This window comes from Paroedura picta, chromosome 5 (genome assembly GCF_049243985.1).
Source record: "Paroedura picta isolate Pp20150507F chromosome 5, Ppicta_v3.0, whole genome shotgun sequence".
Lineage (NCBI taxonomy): Eukaryota > Metazoa > Chordata > Lepidosauria > Squamata > Gekkonidae > Paroedura > Paroedura picta.
This window is the reverse complement of record NC_135373.1, coordinates 80540850-80556001: the sequence shown is the minus strand read 5'-3', so window position 1 is coordinate 80556001 and position 15152 is coordinate 80540850. Positions and strand designations below refer to the sequence as shown.

At 41.7% G+C, this 15152-nt stretch overlaps 1 protein-coding gene across 1 annotated transcript in view; it reads right to left on the bottom strand.

Moving 5' to 3' along the window:
- RASSF3 (Ras association domain family member 3) overlaps positions 1 to 11165 on the bottom strand; it is a 29871-nt gene extending 18706 nt beyond the window's left edge. The window contains exon 1 of the mRNA XM_077338698.1: positions 10872 to 11165. Coding sequence (XP_077194813.1) covers positions 10872 to 11000 — 129 coding nt within the window. The 5' untranslated portion in view covers positions 11001 to 11165. The remainder of the gene's footprint in view (positions 1 to 10871) is intronic.
- Between the last annotated feature and the right edge of the window lie 3987 nt (positions 11166 to 15152).

Here is a 15152-nt window from a genome sequence, read left to right as displayed (position 1 = left end):
AGTTATTACAAGTCAAATTTGCTAGTGAAATTTGATTGTTTAATGAAGGCAAGGAGATGTTCCAAAGCAGTAAATATGGGAATAAGAATAGAAATAAACGTGGTCTCATGATAATGTAGAGTACGAGACCGCTAGTGTCTAATCCCATGTTTTTCAAATACAGGAGGAAATCTATCAATATGTCTGAATGATTAATAGTACATGCTTTGAATAAAGTTTTACAGCCTTAAAAAATACAACACTAACCTATTGACAATCTAGTGTTTCTATTTATAAAGTAATCTGACGGCAATATAGAGTCAGCTGTATTATGAAAGCATTGGGTTACAATCAACAGTAAGAAACATTATTTTTAAAATAGCTAACACTTGAAAGCCAGCAAGGGAATTATCAGATAAAATCATATACAAGGAACATTGCAGAGATTTAAAAAGAAAAGGAGAGTTCTATTGATAAATGAGATTGACAGCTGCTTATAAATGTAAATAATAAATAAATGCACTCTGCACAGCCACAGAGCTTATGATGTTATGAATTACACTGTATTATCCCTATGTTTTGTGTAAACCGCCCTGAGCCTGTTAGTTTCTCCAGGAAATGAAGAACTAGTTGCTGTGTTACCCGGCATTTGATATCCAGATACAAATATTTTCTGCCATAGATGGCAACACAAATCCTCCTTCAGTGAATTTGCCAAAGGCCCATTGTCTGGGCAGTTCACCACTGCTGATCAACTCCTCACCCAGTACCAAAATTCCCACTGAGGGCAAGAGACAAGGAAGGGCTTTCACTGGTACCACAGCTTATGGCGAAGGTGCCAGCAAAGCACCATCCCTTTAGGGTGCAATGCAGCATGGCAGGAGCAGTAGGCAATAGCAAAGCCAGTCTGAAACAAACCACAAGCATATAGGTTTGCCTACTCCAATTTGGGGAATTCCTGGAGATTGAAGCTGACATGGATGAACTTGGATAGGGACGTAATGTCACAGAGTCCACCATTCAAAGTCGCCATTTTCTCCAAGAGATTGGTGTTAATTCCAGGAGAACACTGGAATGAGAAGCAAAACTGTTTCACAATTTTCAAATATACCATACTATAATTGAAGTTTAGGGACATATAAATTCCAGCTACTTGTTGCTTGTTGCAACTTTCCAAGCAATTAGTAGGCACACATACTGGGTTAATCTAATCTAATACAGTGTCCATAAATTGGAAACTATATTAACTGAACTAGATAGACAACAAGAATTAAATCTGCTATATCAGCCATACCGCATAATATGCAGGAGAAACTGAAAGATTATATAACCCCCCATTGTCTATTGACTTTAATATAACTGGCTACTTGCAGAAAAATTGTTATATTTCCATCCAGTGGAAGATGTTACCTGTGAACTTTACACAAATAATGTATTTGCAGAAGGATAGCAAGCCACCTCTACTTGGTACATTCACCTTATTTGACATCACTTTCTTCATTCAGATTGTACCAAACATTAAGAAAATCATTCCTAAAAAGCTATTTTAGTTTTTAATACCATATTGTGTTAACTAATATTTTCCTTCAATCTGATTATATTCACCTGCTTTATTTCTAGTCCTAGTATATCCATTATTTATTATTACTATGCATTAGTACAACCTTTCTACCACTAAGAAACCCCTCAAGCATTCTTCAGGCTTTGAAAACCCCAGAAGTTATGTAAGTTGTCCACACCTCCAGAAGTCACATGTCACCAGAAGTGACATCACCCACATTCCTACCAGATGTTATGTCACCAGGCCACTCCCACAGCACAGGAAGTGATACCACAGAAATATTTTCAGATGATTTGTGAACAAAATCATACCCGCATCCTGGACTGGCTAACAGTTTCATTTTCATCACCAAAGAGACCCTGCAGAAACAGGGCCAGGGCAGGCCTGTGCTGCGCCATTGCCCCCACAACTAGAAACAGAGCCTGAACAGGCATATGCTGCTTTGTCTCCCCCCACACCCGCAGTTAAGTTACAATGAGAGTACTTACCTCTCTTGATTCCAGTCACTACCACATGCAACGAACCTCAGCCAGCAAGGATTTGTATGGCTGGGGCTCCTTCCCCCTTCCGGCCCATCACTGGCCATTTTGGGAGGAATAGTTCAACACGACCATATGTGGTCATATCGCTCAATTATAGAAAATTAATTAACTCCCACCCAATCAGTGAAACCCTTCCAGGGGTTGCCATAAAATCCCAGGGTTCCACAAAATGCTGGTTGAGAAAGCCTGCCCTAGTGCCAAGATCTGCATTTTAAAGCCATCTGTCAGTTACACAAAGTTTATTTTTTCCCATGCTAGCAACTACGTGAGATCTCTGGGAGAGGTGGACTTAAAATAAGGTCCACTAATACACAGATGACATTGAGCTCTACTTCTTCCTGTCAGCTGAGCTAGAGGTATCTGAAGTCCAGAACAGGTTCATGGAGAAACAGATGAGAGCTGGAAAAATGAACATCAAATAGTTTGAGGAGGTAGTGTTGCTAACTGCGTGTCCTGCATAACTGCATCCCTCTAAAGATTAACAGACTGGAGGTTATGCTGGATCTTACAGTTAAGAGGCTTGGGTCTCTTCCATGTCACACAGAGCCATGAATCAACTTCAGTCAATAAACCAGCTATGGCTATGAGAATGCCTGATCCAACCATGATAATCTTCTCTGTCATCACACTCATCTTAGATTACTGTAATTTATATGATATCACTTCTGAAACTGCTGAGAAACTTTTATTGACCCAAAATGCAGCAGCCAGCTTATTTGTAAGCCTGGATGCAGGAACTGTATAACCCCTGTACTAAAATATCTGCACTGGTTGACTGCTTGTTTCCAGGGTCAATTCAAAACTAATGCTTGAAGTTATTTACAATCTAGGACATACATTCCTGAAGGGACTATCTCTTACTATAGGAATACACATGTGGTAAGAAGTGGCTAACAAGCACTTCTGGTAATTACTTCATCTGCCAAGTGACCACAAGGGGATTAAATCCAAAGTCTTCACATCTTTAGCTCCTGTTCTCTGGAATAATGTGCAAAGTTAACTGTTCCAAGAAACCCAAAGATTCTGAGTTCTCACTTTAAAATTATATTAAAACAAGGTATTTTATAAGATTGCTAGGTAGAAGCTTGGAGGAAGCATAACATTAAACTCTGGGTACTAGATGACACTAAGCAAGTGTTAAATAAACTATGGTGACTGGTCAAATTGACCAACTGGCCACATGATCTGAAGAATACTAGCTTCTTTGTTCTACTGACAGAAGACCATTTCCACCACACTTGGAGTAAGGATAACCAGACACTACGGCCAGGGCCACTTATTTGCACTGAGGTAAGAGTGCTAATATCATGGGAAAGAGGAACAGGTGGAAGAGATGAAAGTGTACATGGTTGGAAAGTCATGTATAGAGGAGCTGTGACCAGCAAGTTTAAGTAACGATAAGTAACCTCATAATTTGCAACTTTTTGCAGTTATAAACCAAGGGAATGGTTCATTATTAACCTATGCAATTACCCAACTGAAACAAATCACACAATAGTTCCATGGCAACAATGAAAGCACTCTCTAGAACAAAATTCTGTATCTGGCAGTTGACTAAACAAAACATTCCATAATTATCCAGTGTGTTTATCTTTGTAGATTTAAGTAAGTACCTGCAAGTCATTTAACTTTTATATATGAAAGGAATCAGGAATGTATAACCAATCTGATCATACAACTCACTGGACACCCTAATCTTTGTGTTTATAAACCAGGGGAAATGGGAACTTGTTCTCATACTGAGTACCAAAAACAAAGTCCACACAAATCTTCATTTAGAATGTCAAGAGACAGGCCCTCTGAATCCTATCAGCAATGCAACCAGAATTTCACCTGCTGTTGTGCCTATTTCAGATCTACTAAGATAAACAGGGATAAGTAACAGGGGGCGCGGGGGGAGGGGTTGCAATACTATACTGAATGTAAACCTCAAATTATTTGTACTTTGTTAGAGATTATTTGAATATGTTAACATTCCAAGATTGACACACCAAGAAGGAATTAGTGGTAAAAACCATTATGCCGGTTATTCCAACAATCAAAAGGGCCATATCAAGAGCTTCATAGCTAAGGAAGTGCCCTCTAAATAATGAAAATGGACTACCTGCAGGTAAACTGAGATGGATTGAAAAAATGGAGCAGTGTTCCTGATGAATACTGTATCATTACTTAAGCTCAGCAAGTTTATTTTCCCTTACTTGCAATATTTTTTAAAAAAAGCTCCACAAAGGCTGTTCCCAAAGACCTTTGGAAGAAAATAGAATAGTGCAATGTGGGAGAGGTACAACTTGAGGGGCAATTGCTGATGTCACTCCTCCACAAGCTGTTCCACAAACAAAGCAAGAGCTCACAAGATTGAGAGGATTTCTTCCTGTCCTACTTTTTTGTTGTAGGCCTTCACACCTTCAACCACCTTCAGGAAGTTCAAGAGCCAAGGAACAAAACTTTCCAGGGACCATTCATGGTTCTGGGAGCCAGTCCATTGTCTTCCCCACATTACTTTCCTATTCCATAATGGTTCATGACATTTGAAACTAAGTACTTGGATTGTTTCCACAGCCTATTGAGAAAACTGATATCCTAAACAAAAGCCAGTTAATACCTTTGTGAAGAAATTCACTTTTTCCTACCTGAGCATTTTGACATTTCCCCCCTCTTTCTGGGCAGACAACAGGCAGGAAGAATGAAGTCAGTCTAATTGCTCACCTTCATACAAATGCAAATACATCTATCTAAAGACAATGGGTGCATCAAGATCTTCCCCTTCCTCCAAGCAGGAAACAGAGATTTGGATGACTTTAGACCAGCCTCCATGTATAATCTCTAGGAAGGAATTCCTGGAGATTCTCCAGAAAGTGGCTCTTTGACTCAACTTGACCTCATCAGAGGATGAAGAAAGAGATGATTAAAAACTCCTGGTATCAGAGGAGAACCTCTCTTTGAAATGGAGCACATCAGGGGAAACAATACTCTTCATTGAGGTCTGGAGGGATATCCATTAGCCATGTGGCTGCTTGAAGAGCGGGAGTAAACTTCAAGATAATGGAACCTCTGCAGAGATCATAAGGAAAGGGACAGAAATATCTGTATTTTCACCCAGTTCTTTTGGTTCCTTGCTCAATGTGGTGCTGTGCTAAAAGTAAGCTTACACTTTATACATTTGGGCTTGGATAGTGGTCCTCTGTATCGCATAGACCTCCACTATCTTGATCATGCTACTGAAAAAGTGGAGTTCCAAAAAGTGGGGAAAGCTGGTAGTTTGGCAAGATAGCAATTTATCCAGAGGTGCACCCTAAACATTGTAAAAGGAAGTTGGAAGTCCTGACTCTCTCAATGGATAATTCCATACAATGGTCAGATGGTAGTAGTGGTTATCCTAAGTTAGGGGGAGAGAGAGAAGCGTATTTAGGAATTGGAAAACTCTCAGAGTGGGCATGTTAGAATAGGGGCCTGCAGGCCAAAACAGATCCATTCCACCACAACTTTCTTTACAAGATGGTACCAAGCTGCATCTCTGGTCAAAATGTTGTGTTGTTGTTGTTAGGTGCGAAGTCATGACCAACCAATCGCAACCCCATGGACAATGATCCTCCAGGCCTTCCTGTCCTCTACCATTCCCCGGAGTCCATTTAAGCTCACACCAACTGCTTCAGTGACTCCATCCAGCTACCTCATTCTCCGTCGTCCCCTTCTTCTTTTGCCCTCAATCGCTCCCAACATTAGGCTCTTCTCCAGGGAGTCCTTCCTTCTTATTAGGTGGCCAAAGTATTTCAGTTTCATCTTCAGGATCTGGCCTTCTAAGGAGCAGTCAAGGCTGATCTCCTCTAGTTTGTTCGCCTTGAGTCTTCTCTAGCACCAGAGTTCAAAAGCCTCAATTCTTTGATACTCGGCTTTCCTTACGGTCCAACTTTCACAGCCATACATTGCAACTGGGAAGACCATAGTCTTGACGAGACGTACTTTTGTTGGCAGGGGGATGTCTCTGATTTTTAGAATGCTGTCTAGATTTGCCATAGCTTTCCTCCCCAGGAGCAAGCATCTTTTAATTTCTTTGCTGCAGTCCCCATCTGCAGTGATCTTGGAGCCCAGGAAAATAAAATCTGTCACTATCTCCATTTCTTCCCCAAAATGTTGTGCAAATATATAAATAAAGCAGTTGTGAAAGGTTCCAATGCTATTATTTGAATGCAAATATGAAGCAGCAGAAATGTCCCAAAATAGTAGTAAAACAATAGCCAAACATTAATTAATAACATACATATATTTTAAACACATTTTTCCAACTATCAGTGCGTTATTCAAGAATAAAAATTAAAAATAGATTTTTCATCCACAGTCATCATAATATAGTTGCATCTACTGTCTAATAAGCTTTAGGAATATTTCTCAAAATATTTAAAATTAGGGGCCAAGCCCATTGCATTCAGGAATACAACGGGCACTAGATTGGGGGGTAGAAGAATTCTGTGGACTGCCTCCCACTCCCCCCCAAGGACCTGGAAAGGCTGCAGGCAGCTGTTAGGGAATTCACCGGCAGGGGCAGCTATCATGCAGCAGGGATCTGCAGCCTCCAAGCCTCAGAGGGAAGTGGAAGGAGGAGGGGGTAGGTCAGAGCTGGGGGACAGAAGGAGACTGGCTGGCCACTGGACAGACAGGCCAGCCAGTTGGAGGAGGCACCCAGGGGTGGGACAGCTGTCCTGAGTGGGTGTTAAGCGCTGTGTAGCACTTAATTCATGAGACCACGCTCTTCCTCCAAGCCCTTACCAGATATATACCATGTGGAACAGATATTGAAATTATAAACAATAATAAAGTATATTTAAAGGAGAGTTTTCAATATGCTCTGTTTGTATGATCCACCATTTATTACTGTCATTAGAATCTGGGTTTTTAACAAATGGTATCCTTTTATGTCAATATAAGCTGTGAAAAAAGGACAAGTTGTGCTTAAGATATGCTATATCCTTATATAAGGAATCTATTGCACAGTAAATGTCTGAAAGACTGTCTTACTTTTATTCAACAGCATATTACCTACCAGAAAAATGCAATTACCAAACATAGTGCTTGCACCCATAAAAGTTTAAGTAGTTCAGTCAAAGATGGATAATAAGCCAGTCTGGTTAGGTATATCATATTAGTAGCAAAATGGCTGAGCCCTGGCTTGTCACAAACTTTAAAATGCTGTTCAAGTTCCTATAGCCTCTCTCACTCTGTATGAAAGGAAGTTCAAGAATTTTTGCAGTTTGCACATGAAGTATTCTCAATGTTTAACACATAATTTTTGGAAATATGAACCTGAATATAGTGTATATCAAGGTTAGTACTGTTTCCTAAGACTGGAAGCAGATCGCAAGCAGATGTCTTTTGTTATCATTTACTACCTGGTCCTTTTAACCAGATATGCTGGGATTGAGCTGGGGAACTTCGATATACCAAGCAGATGTTCTACCTCTGAGGCATACCATTTCTGTTCATATACATGGAGTGAATCCTAAACAACTGAGCTGTGGCCTTCCTACTTCCAGACACAGATATCTTATTTTTTTAATATATTATAAAGATACTTTTTGAAGATCATGAGTCTTTCTTGGAGAATTTTCAAATTAAAAAGAAAGACATACAAATTTGAAATCTTTAAACAGCCGGAGAAATGCCAATAAATTTACAGTGCCAACTCCACAAATCTAGAATAGTCACATTGCCCAGCCCAGAGTGCTTACAGAAGGGTGTGCCAGTTTGTATTTCCTTCTTCCTCTGACCTCAACACCAGTGTGCACTTTCTCTTTGAAAGGGATACCTTGGCATACAGACTGCAGCAGCAAGCAATTCTTACTTGCACAGAGGATCCACAAGACTGCTTTCCTCCAGTGCACCTTCAACATTACAACAATAATTTGCTGTTTCAATACAAGTGAGACTTTAGCAGGAACCCACAAACTGAGTTATTTGTGGTTAGCATAAAAGATTGAGAAGGAAGAAAAGGGAGCACTGGAACTGACTGACACAAACACTTAACTGAATGAAGCAGGAGGCTGACTCAATTTGCCCCAATGGTCAGATCAGCTATACGCCCCAAACACATGCCTCTGCCAACCCACTTCCACTGGCCAAAAGTACGAGTGGGTTGAAAACAGTAATGATCTGCTATGCAGTGCCCTATGAAGCAGTCACATGATAATGTAATTTGGAAAAACTGCAAAAATTGAGCATCTTTTCAAACAAGATCTTGAGAAGAGGAAGGGGAAAAAAGCAGTTTAATAGCAGTAGGAAAGCAGTTTAATAGCATCTCAATAATAATATAGACTACTCCCCTTTAATTTATTTGCACTAGTAAAATATATGAATATTTTTGCCAAATAAGTTTCCGCTATTTCAGAAACTATTAATGGAAGATGCAAGTTGTATATTTATTCCTTGATTCTTGAACTAGGAACTCCTACCTCCTCTGGCATTTACTAGAGGCCAGAGTTTAGAAAGGCATGCCTACTATCAACATGATAAGACAAGGTATTGTGTTGCTATTAACAACCCTTCTGTAGGACACTCACAAACTCCTTAATTATACACCTGTAGAGCTACAATTTTGCCCTGATCCCCTTGCCCACAACTTTCAATCCTCTGATTGTTTAGTGTTCTCAAATGAATGTGTCCAGTCTCCCTTACCCTTCATTTATGTTTCCAATTCTGCCAACTCTTTCTTTTTCTCAAATCCCAATCCTATAAAACCTCAAAAATGATGAAGAAAACTAAGTATATGTAACTCCATATTCCTGACTGTTTCTCTTGCTTCTCCCTTAATTCAGGCTATTAGCTATTTGGAGCAAGTACTTCTCTGTATACAGCACCATGTGCACTAATGGTTTCCATATAATACATGAAGTAAGTAAAAAATATCACTGGTTTCCCTTATCTATTAATTCCTGCCCACACTGATTACTGGCTGTGTCTTTCCACCCATGCCAAAAGCTACAGGCCAAACAACGCCCAAATGGGATTGCAATGAATCCTGCTAGGCATTGCTTACAGACTTCTGCAGCTGTTACAATCCTTGGATACCAAAAAGTCACTGAGGAATAGCTTCAAACCAACTCCTCCAAGGAATGGAAGGGACAGATTATGCTTACCTAAGAGCCTCACATCCCAAACAAGCAAGCATTTATGACTGCTACATTCTTAACCATTGTTGTCATCCTGATCCTGTACGCAATGCCATTCTAATTTTAAAAACAATGCTTGGTAAGTCACTAGGCCTTTTCTTTTCCCCTACAAGCATGCAAAACAGCTATGTCATCCTGTGATTCAGAAGGGATCTGTAATTTTGACTAAACTTCAACTAAACCAGAGTACATTTAATTAAAACAAGTGTAAAGGATTAACAGTGCAATTGTATGCGGCTGGACAGGACAATTTAGAGATTGCCTCGAGTACAACATAAACAAGCAGGGGATCTTTAGCTACTTGTAGAAGGCACCTCTTTTCTCAACCACTATTTTCTCTTTATCTTCCCTGAACGCTGCTATAGATTCCCACTTTTCCCCGCCCCCCCCACCTACCTACCTACCAGCCTAACTACTTTTATCTGCCCTGTCTTCAACTCTTCCTCCGTCCAGCAGTCTATTGTTGGGAAAACTGCATCAGGCAGAGCTGCTCAGCAATACCTGAAGTGGCTGCAAATGTGTGTTTCTATTTTAAAAAAATATTTCATTTTTTCCTTTAAAATCTGGGGTTTTCCCCAGCTTTGTACAAAGTTCTGTCTTGTCTGTTAATTGTCCAAACTGCTTGATTTAAACATCCACAGTGAGGGCCATGCTGACAATTATAGATGAGTGCTTGATTAAAAGCACTCATTGCAGGTGTGTCACTCAAAGCAACATCAAGACTGCAAGGAACTTCCCTAACACTAACAACATATTTACTATGGGTACAGAAGTACAAAATGTACCAACACCCCTACAATAGTCCTACACTGGTGCCATCTCTGAATGCTATTAATGGAATGAAACAAATGAGAAGAGTTACTTTAAACATTGCACCTTCTTAAATACATTCCTGACACTATTAGCAGTACAGACCGTTTTTAACTTTGTATGTGGAAGTTCTCTTAATGCCTAAGAAGAGCTTTTGGCACAAGAAGTAACCCTGAGCCAGGGCCGGTGCATGACCGTTACATTTTACTCATGGACTGTCTTTTACGCCCTTTCCCACAATTCCTATAATTGCCTTGGGAGAGTCATGGCTGTAAGGCGATGTGGCTTTGCAAGTCACACGGAGAGTCAGATTTAGAAAACCACTCTCCATTCCTCCGGGAGGCTTCCCCTCCCCGCCCGCTGCCAAGATGCCCCAGAAAGCAAGGCGTCGCATTGCCCTACGAAGTCAACCCAACGATCGCTGAGCTCCGCACGTGGATTTTAAGAGTGCAAACAAAAAAGGGGCACATCGCGGGCGGGCGGGCGGGCAGCCGAAACTGGCCACTTGACTCCCAGACTCGGCTCCCTGGGACCGGCGGTAATCCACAGCTTTGCTCTGCCTCGGCCACGGCGGCCAAACGCTGGCTGGCCGAGCGGCAGGAGGGCGGGCGCCTCGGGAGAGCGGCCCTTTCCGACCGAGATGGAAGGCGCAGAGCCCTCTGCCGAACACGTGCGAGCTACCGGGGAAAGTGCGGCCTGGGGCGGGTCAGGCCAGGGCAAAGCGCTCGGCGTGGGACCGGGACAAGCCCCGGGGGTCACGCTGGCTCAGCGCGGCACAGGGAGCGGCGGGGCGGGGAGGCTGGACTCGGCCACACTCACTTGCAGACTCGGCTTGGCTTTGCCGAGGGGACTCCTGAAGAAAGACGTGCGGGCGGTGAAGTAAAACTCCTCAGACTCCGACTCTTCCCAGCTGCTGTAGCCGCTGCTCATGCTGCTAGTCCAAGTCATGGGCGCTGCCCGCCGCCGCTGTTCCTGCAGGGGCCCCGAGGCGTCCCCTCCTCCTCCGCCGCCGCATGGAGTCCCGCCGGGACTCAGCCGGCACGGAGCTCCGGGTGCTGTCGCAGCCTCCTCGGCGGCGCGCCTCGACTAGCTCGCTTGCGAGTTTCCTCAGAGCAGGGCGGTCCTGGCTCAGCCAGCGCCGCCTCCCGCCCGGACGGCCCTCCTCCGAGCTTTCCTTGGCCGCCTGCTCTCAGTTACCTGCCACAGGGCGCTCGCTCCTCTCATTCCTTTTGAATTTGGACTTTAACCCCAGCAGATAGCAGCACTTCCTAAGCTTTGACTCTGTGGCCAGCATGACGGCGCGTCTCAGGGGGCTTCTGCCTTGAAAACAACTTCTAGTCTATGGCAACGTGCTCGCCATTGTGGCCTGCCTAGTCATCATTTTGCCCTTCATAGTCGTGCAAAAACACACAAGGAGAAAGATCAACAGTGTTACCAGTGTGCCCTTTATTGTAAAGGGCTGTCCCTTACTTTAAGAGCATCATAGGCTTCCCTTATGTTATGCCCCAAAACTCTTTTTTCCCCCAATATAATTTTCTAAAATTCTTTTTTTAGCAAGTTGAAGCAAATAGAGCTGGGAAAGTGATGAATTTGCTAACATGAATACCAAATTTACACGCAAGTATATGATAATTTAAAACATCAGTTATCACTGTCAGGATAAGGCATGGCTTGCTTAAGCATGTTCTCATGTATGCTCAAGACTACCGAGTAAACATAAAATAGGACTAAGCTGTACATCAGGAGTTAAGTATGCCTTTCCATTAATCCCAACACAACATATTACTTGAAGGAGACACTAAAGTGACTGCAGTCAACTAAAGTCAAATATTGTGAACAGTCCATTCTCACGGTACCATGAAAGCTTGTTGGATGACTGTGTTACCCAACATAAACACACAAACTCAACCTATCCTACTTCACAAGGTTTTTGTGAGGATAAAATGGAAAACAGCAAAATGTCTTAAGCAGTTTTGGGTCCCAGTTGAAGACAAAGACGGGGTGTAAATGAACTTAAGTAAATAAAAATACATAAATAACCTGGTCTTAAGCATATTTACTGTGAAGTAAGTTACTGGGCCTCAGCCTTAGATAAAAGGTGTACAGTTTGAATGTTCCAAAGTATATTCACGAGAACATAAAGATAATTTAAGTTAGACTCTTGGAAGTGGCAATAGGAACAAGGAATATCTTTTAAAACATTCAATTAATCATAATTAAAAACTACAAAGCCAATTTACCTTCCCCCCCCCCCCCCAAATTGCAGACTGATAAAAGAACAATGTTTTCTGGTTAGTAACCGGTAATATCATGCCAAGACTGAAAAGTATATTGTTATAGTACCTTCATTACCTATTCATTAAAGTCACTGTTAAAATACTTAACAGCACCAACAAGGGAAGGGATGGCTAAAGCTATCTACCAAATATTAAACAGAGGCTGTAATCCTCCTTGTTCTTTTCATACATGTTTCTCTGAAGTAAATTATTGTGGTTGAAAGCCTGTGAGAATTACTACTCTCTCATTTCTACCACAGTATCAAGACATCCTTTTTGCAAACTATGGGCAAGTCAAGTATGTAGAGGTTGTCAGGCTTGGTTTTAAATGTTAAGAAATACATTGTGTGTAAGGTAGATGCCATATCTTGCAAAGGTGTTATGATTTTCTTGAGACTGTAGCTGTTAATTGCAACTTTGATGGCAAGTAACATATTCTATTACTTAAGTCTCTGTTCCAATGTGTTTAAAACGAGTATTTTTACTGCTAAGTCAACTGCTGCCAAAATATTAGAGAAGAAAAGTCTAGGAAACACATTTGGTAAATATGTTTTTTAATTTGAAAAAAGTCCTTGCCTTTTTCTGCTCAATTCTCAGTTACTGATATTTGTTTTTTTTCCATCCATCTTACAGCACAGTTGTCTAAATTTAAAAACTCAACAACATTTAGTACTTAGAGAGGAATAACAAAAATATGAATCTAATGTCACATTCTATGAGACATTGTACCTCTCAAACATGGAGGTTTTGTGTGAAACAACTAGTTGTGTGCCTTTACTTTCAGACTTAAAGTATGCAAAAAATAATACAGTCATGTATGGCAGATAGAATGGTAAAATATTGTAGTCTAGAAATTACTATGGACATTAGAAAGGATAAGTTAAATATTATAAGAAACAACTTGTCTGTTGAATTCAAAAGACATCTTTAAAATGTCTTAGCTTAATAGTGCCCACGATTTTTGACACATTTTTTACATTTTTATAACTTAAGGAGAACACTTTTTCTGCATTTACAGATAGCTGAAAACTCAGGTTTCTTCTTTTGTAGAATAGTAATTAGCTGTTGCTAGTAATATAACTGTATCAAAAGACAAGAAACCTGCATTATCCCAGGAATTTAAAACACCACCTTACAAGTTCAGCGCTCTGTATTTAGAAGCACTTTGAACTCTAAATATTTCAGAAGGTTTTATTTAATACTATAAATGGTGTAAAGAAAGAAGCAGAAATATAATTATATGTCTAGAAGAACTCATTAATCACAACATCTGGTGTTCTTTAGTACAAATCCGCTGGATTGGCAAGACTGTAATATGTCCAGTGTTATCCAATGATACTTACAGCCACTATGCCAGTTCTAACAGGTAATAGCTATGCCAATTTTCTATCACTAGCAAAACTCTGTTTAAGCATTTGCTGTCCAGATTTTCTTGCATCTTTGCAGGCTAACCTACCTGAAGATAAAATGGATAAAGGGGACAAGACAATGTAAGTTGCTTTTATCTCCACTGGAGGAAAAAGTAGGATATAATTTTATACTATTTCTTTAACAGCGAGGTGTAGTGGTTCAAAACAGCTGCCTCTAATCTGGAGAACTAGGTTTCATTCCCCACTCCACCACATGCAGCCAACTGGGTGACCTTGGGACTGTCACAGGTCTCGGAATTCTCTCAGCCTCACCTACCTCACAGGGTGTCTGTTGTAGGGACCTGTCTCCTACCAAGCTACAGGACCTGTCTCTTACCAAATTAAGACGCCAAACAGCCACACCCTCTGCCACCATGTGGAATTTTGGTGCAACTCCAAGACTTCCAGCATGGAGATCCAGCCTGCTCAGCTCTAGCAGTGCCATCCTTCTCCAAGGGCCTGCCACCATCCGTTCCAGTCCAGTAGCCACCAGAACAATCAGATACTAAGGCTGCACCAAGCATTCCTGTGGCACAACCACAAGGACTCCCACTACACTGTGGTACCTTCAGAACTTTGTGCACCATCTATTAAGTGACTACTTAAGGAGAGAGCCTCTTGTGGCGCAGAGTGGTAAGGCAGCCGTCTGAAAGCTTTGCCCATGAGGTTGGGAGTTCAATCCCAGCAGCCGGCTCAAGGTTGACTCAGCCTTCCATCCTTCCGAGGTCGGTAAAATGAGTACCCAGCTTGCTGGGGGGTAAACGGTAATGACTGGGGAAGGCACTGGCAAACCACCCCGTATTGAGTCTGCCATGAAAACGCTAGAGGGCGTCACCCCAAGGGTCAGACATGACTCAGTGCTTGCACAGGGGATACCTTTACCTTTACCTTTAAGGAGAGAGCAGTGTAATGTCTGTAGACCTGTCAATCACGGAGCTTGAGGTCCAAGGCAAAATCATAGCTTACAGTGTAATTGACCAATGCCCGGCTGGATCCTGCCTATGGGATCTAGTCAACTGTAAAGTGAAACTGACCAATAGCACACACTGGTGGTAAGATCCATTGTGTATATAAGTTGGGGTTTCTAGGGAGTTTTTGGTTCAGTCCAGTTCTTTATACCATGCTGGGGTCCTAGTAGAGTGCTCAAATCACTTTCAGCATCTGTTTCTACCTCTTAACCCATGGATTTAACTACTCCACTCAAGTCCCTCCCCTCTCCAAAAGCAATGGCCACAAGTGTAGATAGTTGTAAAAAGATTAATGTATAGGCCTATCACTGGCTATTAGCCACAGTGACTGTAGAAGACAGCCTCCATATATAAAGGCATCAAAGCTTTGATTACCAGTGCTAGGAGGCAGTGGGGGAAGGCCTTGGTCTCTGTGCCATGTTTGGTCCTCCCGGCCACTGCATGAGA